The sequence below is a fragment of the Nelumbo lutea genome, chromosome 5, assembly GCF_056320005.1.
Source record: "Nelumbo lutea isolate HS-2025 chromosome 5, American lotus-T2T, whole genome shotgun sequence".
NCBI lineage: Eukaryota > Viridiplantae > Streptophyta > Magnoliopsida > Proteales > Nelumbonaceae > Nelumbo > Nelumbo lutea.
In genome coordinates this window covers 82,666,583-82,672,439 of record NC_142688.1, presented here as the reverse complement: position 1 = coordinate 82,672,439, position 5,857 = coordinate 82,666,583, and the positions used below count along the sequence as shown (strand labels likewise).

At 40.8% G+C, this 5,857-nt stretch overlaps 1 protein-coding gene across 2 annotated transcripts; it reads left to right on the top strand.

The window, feature by feature from the left end:
- The first annotated feature begins 2,426 nt into the window (after window positions 1–2,426).
- LOC148853123 (fasciclin-like arabinogalactan protein 4) lies at window positions 2,427–5,183 on the top strand. 2 transcript variants are annotated; one of them, XM_088946753.1, is made up of 2 exons: window positions 2,427–3,934; window positions 4,486–5,183. In XM_088946753.1, the coding sequence occupies exons 1-2, from the start codon at window positions 2,672–2,674 to the stop codon at window positions 4,486–4,488; spliced, it is 1,266 nt and encodes a 421-aa protein (XP_088802879.1). In that variant the 5' UTR covers window positions 2,427–2,671; the 3' UTR covers window positions 4,489–5,183. The 2 variants fall into 2 exon arrangements, with proteins under 2 accessions (XP_088802879.1, XP_088802878.1); XM_088946752.1 differs by lacking the exon at window positions 4,486–5,183 and having other exon boundaries at window positions 2,427–4,279.
- Window positions 5,184–5,857: the final 674 nt, after the last annotated feature.

Here is a 5,857-nt window from a genome sequence, read left to right as displayed (position 1 = left end):
GGTTTTTTTGCTTGCTGCCATTTCATGAAATGCAACCAAAATGAAATGGAAAAGGGCAAACTTCCAAGCAAGGTTTAATGTATTGACACGTATCGGCTCATATTGGCCGACACGTATTGTTCTGGGACCCCTTTGATATGCCCTTACAGTGAGTGTATTGAGGGTCTGACCGGTACAGGGGGTGAAGGAGCCCTAAACCGCCTCCCTAACTGGTTTCGGAAAAAAAAAATATTTAAAAATAAGGTATTGATTCACCTGATATGCCCCTACCACTGTATCGGACATATCGATGGGTTTGGGTGGCGTTTTTTATTTTTATTTTTTTTGTTTTTGTTAGAACTATTTGTTTTTTAACGTGACCTTTCTTACTACTTAGAGCGGCTCATCAAATGGTCACTGGTGAATGACAAAATCATCATGTTTAGTTGTCTACTTGCTGCTTGCTTGCTATTGTAAAGGGGAAGTGAGCGATGTTCTCTTTCATTGGTTCAGATATTCAACTTTGTTCATATATACAGTTAACAGGACAACACAGATAGTCCCAAGTGAAGAGGCACTGTTGTGCAGACTCAACGCAAAATCCCTGCATTCTCATATAATAAAAATTGGAAGAAGGGAATAACATTCTCTGTATTACTAAGCCTAAAATGCATATGAATTTTGACGGGGGAAGGGAACATCCTTTTTCCTAAAAATATTTCCATATTTGCGGAGCCTGATCAGGTTTCTGGAAATTCATAAGAATCCGTCCCGTATTGTGTGGGGATTCATTCCTCCAGCTCTAGCTTCTAGCCCTAGAGACACAAGGTATATCTAATTGAAATGAAGGTTCATTCGACATCCATTCCTTGTTGCAGGATCTTGACCACACCTCCTAAGAAACATGGTATTTCTATTCAGAGACATTGGATGAGTGCATGGTTTTCAACATCGGACCAGACGGTTGGACCGGAAAAACCGGGAACCGGTCACTTGACCGGTTCCATTTTTCCCCAAACCCGCTTTTTTCCCCAAAACCGTTAATTTTGGTCAGTAAACTGCTGAATCGACTGGTTAACTATTTGAACCGTTCGAACGGTTTTGACCATTCTTTAAAATTTTAAAGTTTTTAATTTTTTTTTATTTTCTTTTTTAGAATGGGCCGATCGTTCAGGTCGATTTGTCGGATCGTTCGAACCGGTAACCGAACCCCTGACCGGTTCGGTCACCAGTTCGATTTTAAAAACCATGGATGAATGTGTGAATTGGAAGACAAGGGGTTGGGTTGAGACATTACTAAAAAATTTCGGGGACCCATCCCTAGAGAATCGGGGATGGAGGACAGCTTTTATCCCCAATAGGGATTAGAATTGGGAATGAAAATTTATTTCAAAATCAGAGTCGGGAAGGAGAAATATAATCCCTGCCCTGTTGCCAGGCAAAGAGGGAGAGAAATGTTTTTTTAGAATACATAACTGGTCACATATTGACAAGCGTTCCTTAGATTTTCTAAAATCCCGATTCAAACTATTTCTCTCAGTTTTCTTTTCCTTTTCAACAAATTTCATCGTGACATCACCTTTAAAACAATTGATTTAGTAGGTGTTTGGCATTGGTGCTGGGAACATTACACCGTTTTCCCATAAAAATGGTGTTGGGCATGTTGAGTTGTAAACACTGAACGGTGCTTATTTTTTGTTTGGAACCTGTGCTGCCATATAGGAGGCATTTTCTGAGAAAACAATACTGATTTTGTTTGATACCAGTGCTACAATAACACTTTCAACATTGATTTATATTATCCAATTTCCAGGATGATGTCATATTGATGCCACATCATTGCCTTGCATTGTTTTTCTTAAAAAACATTGAGTTTGGCATTGCTCCCAATCACATTTTCCTAATTTCTAAAACGTGGTATGGAGCAATGCTTTTTTTTTTTAAATGATACTAAATAAGAGGACATTGTTTGAAACACCACTTTGATATGACGAAACCGGCATTGATGCCAAACACCCACTTATAAATGTATTTAACAAATTATTGCTTTAAAATGGTTATTTTCCTCATTTCTTTATAAAGAAGCGTCTAGGCAATTTCATTGCCATATATCTTCCACCATTACACGTAGGGAGAAAATTAGGGGCATAAGAACCACGTTTGTGGTCTAAAAAGGTTACAAAGCAAGTTTATCAATTCAGCGTGTGGCAACACATTAACAAGTCTCCAAGGTGGGTGGTAATAGCGGGATGAAGTGTTTGTGTACAGGAATAGGAGGGTGACTGCCTATAATTTACTCTAAACCCAACCCTAACAAGGGCAGATTTGATATTTCGCTCGTTCCGACAGACAACATTAAGAATAAGAACTAAGGGAAGGTTTTAAGCTTTTAGCATGTATTAAAAATAAAAAATAAAAACCTCACGGGAAGATTTAAGGATTTTTTGTTATTTTTATTACTCTAAAATTAATTAATATAATAAACAAGGGCATTGGGACATTTCCCGCAATCAATCATGCATCATCACCTCACATTCAATCCTTATTTTGACAAAAGGAAAAAGAAAAAAAAAAATCAATCCTCCGAGTCTGACTCTGCTCTACACTCTCTCCCCTCCCTCACCAGACAGGACGGGCAGACAGACACCTCATTCACACAAACTCTACACTCTCAAATCCTCAGAGGAAAAGAATGGCCAAATTCACCATTTCCCAAATTTCCCTTTCCATTCTCTCCTACCTGCTTCTCTCCCCGTCTTCCCTCATTGTCGCTCTCGACATCACAACCCTTCTCTCTGCTTACCCTGATCTCTCAGACTTCAACAACCTCCTCACTACCACTTCCGTCGCCCAAGATCTGACCGACCGGTCATCTCTCACTCTCCTCGCCGTCCCCAACCACTTCCTTAGCTCCTCATCCGATCTGACTCGTAGATCCTCTCCCGCTAACCTTGCCGATGTTATACGGTACCACGTCCTCCTCCAGTACCTCTCCTGGCCGGATTTCCGCCAGATTCCCCCCTCCGGGAAGCTTGTCACGACGCTCTACCAAACCACCGGCCGGGCCACCAACAACTTTGGCGCCGTTAACATCACGCGTAACCCCCTTGACGGCACCGTCTACATCCGCTCTCCTGTCGCTTACTCTCCGTTAAATGCCACCATCCTCTCTCTGATCAAGACCCTTCCTTACAATGTCAGCATCTTTTCCATTAATACCCTCCTTGTCCCTTATGGATTCAATTTAATGGCATCGGAAAATCGGCCACCGCCTGGGCTGAACATCACTAGGGTTTTGATCGACGGGCATAATTTTAATGTCGCGGCGTCGATGCTAACAGCGTCGGGCGTGGCAGAGGAATTCGAGGCGGATGAAGGTGGGGCGGGTATAACGATGTTCATTCCAACTGACGATGCGTTTGCTGATCTTTCGACCACTGAGAGGTTGCAGTCCTTGCCGGCCGAGAGAAAAGCCGTCGTCTTGAAGTTCCACGTTCTGCATTCTTACTATCCGTTGGGTTCTCTTGAGTCGATTGTTAATCCTGTTCAGCCGACTTTGGCGACGGAAGCCATGGGTGCCGGGACATTCACATTGAATATTACGAGGGTTAATGGGTCCGTTGCGATTGACACGGGCATCGTTCAAGCGTCCATAACCCAGACTGTTTTTGATCAGAATCCAGTTTCTATTTTTGCTGTTTCGAGGGTTTTGTTGCCGAGGGAGATTTTTGGGAAGCAAATCCTTGGGTCGACGAGGTATGGCTCTGCTAATGCAAGGGTTGGGGCCCCGCCTCCGGAGATTTCCTTCTCTCCAGAGAATTCACCCGGTCTTGAGAGCCCATCGACGCATCCGGGTTTTAGCCAGGAGTTCCGATCAAGTGTAGCCGTTACCGGCGTACGCAGCACCGTCGTTGTTGTTGCTGTTGCTCTGTCTTGTATATCATTGTACTTGGTGGTATGATTATTTTTTGTTAATTTTTCTCTTAAAATTTCTTTTTTTTTCTTTTTTCTTTTTTCTTTCTGTTCCAATTTCCTTCTGGTTTTTAGTCCTTTCAGTTTATGGTTTTATTTATTTATTCCTATTCGGGAAAATGTACTTAGTTGCAAAGCAACAATTTTTTTTTTTGGGTGAGGGATGGGAGGTATTGATTTGTTTTTACATTTTAGGTAGAGGGGAGATAGTATTTGGGTTCGTTTTGTTGAAATAACAAAAATACCAAAATTTCCCTCTTTGGTTAAGATGGAACGTAGCTGTAAATTGCATTAAATCCGTTGAAAATTTTTCCTTTTACGAACTTCAGTTTATGATTTTATCTCTGGCTTCTTTACGAATGATGATAGATTTGTTGTACTGCAATCCCTAACAAACCAATGAAGAAGTTAGAAGCCTGCCTGCAACTGCAAGTGGAGTTCCTTTTGTTTTTTTGTTTTCCAGTTTTCTTCTTGTTCTTTTTCTAGTTAATAATCTGAATATCCTTTTCTTTGTCGCTATTTTTTGCTCTACAGTAAGGACTGAAGAAAAAGATGACACCTTTGAATTCGAGTCTTTTTTACTTTTTCTTTCACATTTGGGAGGTTCGGTTCGTTTCAACCATGGAACCTACGGGCTACAGCTCAGAGGCGAGAGCAGAATAGACAATGTGTATCGAAATACGATCGGAGGAGAAAAGCAGACGATCGAAAATGTTGGGAAAGGAGAACTTATTGGAGAATATGACGGAATTGCCCCTCAATCAAGGGAAAAGCTCCTGATTCCCTTGTTTCCGCGGAGAAGGAGATGATGAAGAAGAACAAGAGGTGGAGAGTTGTGAGCGGGAGACCACCCACACGCACGCACGGACACCAGGACACACTCAAAGGAATGAAATTCTTTCTAGCTGTATTGTCGCTAACGTGCGTAGTGCAGTGCAGAAGAAATGAAGACCTTTGTTTTAATTATAATTTTGGGTTTTGCGAAAAAGTCCCCCTGTACTTTTTTTTGCGACAAAGACCCTCTGAACTTTAACCTTTAGACAATATTTTGGGTAAAATATTGCGACGGCAGACTTCAATGGAAGGGGCTTTTTGTCTCACGCTCATATTACTGGGAGGTTTTTGTCGCAAAACAAAGTTCGGGGAGGTATTTGTCACAGACCCCATAGTATAGGGGGGTGTTTGTCATTTACTCTAAGAGAAAGCTTGAAAGAGAAAAGTATTACTTTAAATATTTATTGCTTTTTTGTTTGGTTGGACCTTTTATGGGTGTTTCAAGTAACACCCATCGGAACTCCTAGGGGCCGATCTGTGGTTCCGATCGAGTGCCCTAGGGGTGGGGGAAATAAGAACTTGATGATCTCCAAATGAGTATGGTTTTTAGTATTTATTTGATAAACGTTGAAACTTGAAATTAAGCAATGGTTTTATGCACGATAACAGTATTTTTTTCAATAAATACTTACGGAATCAAACATAGTCCAATTACATCGGTGGAGCAAGGAATGGTTCTATGGAAGGGTGTTTAGGACAATCATTGGAAAATAAACAAAAATTGGAGGACGGTTTTATTTAAAAGAAAAACTTATTGAATAAGCTCTTAAAAAAGCCACTCAATTCTAGTTTATTTTAAAAATAAGCATTTGTTTTGCATATTTTTAACAAATATGAATAAGTGTTTATTTTCCAATTATTATATGATCCCACCACTTAAAATAAGTATTTATTTGACTAAATGTGTATTTTGAAGTGTTCCCATACAGAAGCAAAGTGCTTTAAACAAATGTGCCAACTGGCTTGGCTTCTTTGGTAAGCTCTCCTATCTCCATCTGACTGGTTTTGGGGAGACTTGGGATTGGGATCAAATCCGGCCTTCAGTTTTAAGCTTTGGTGACGGACTAACCCT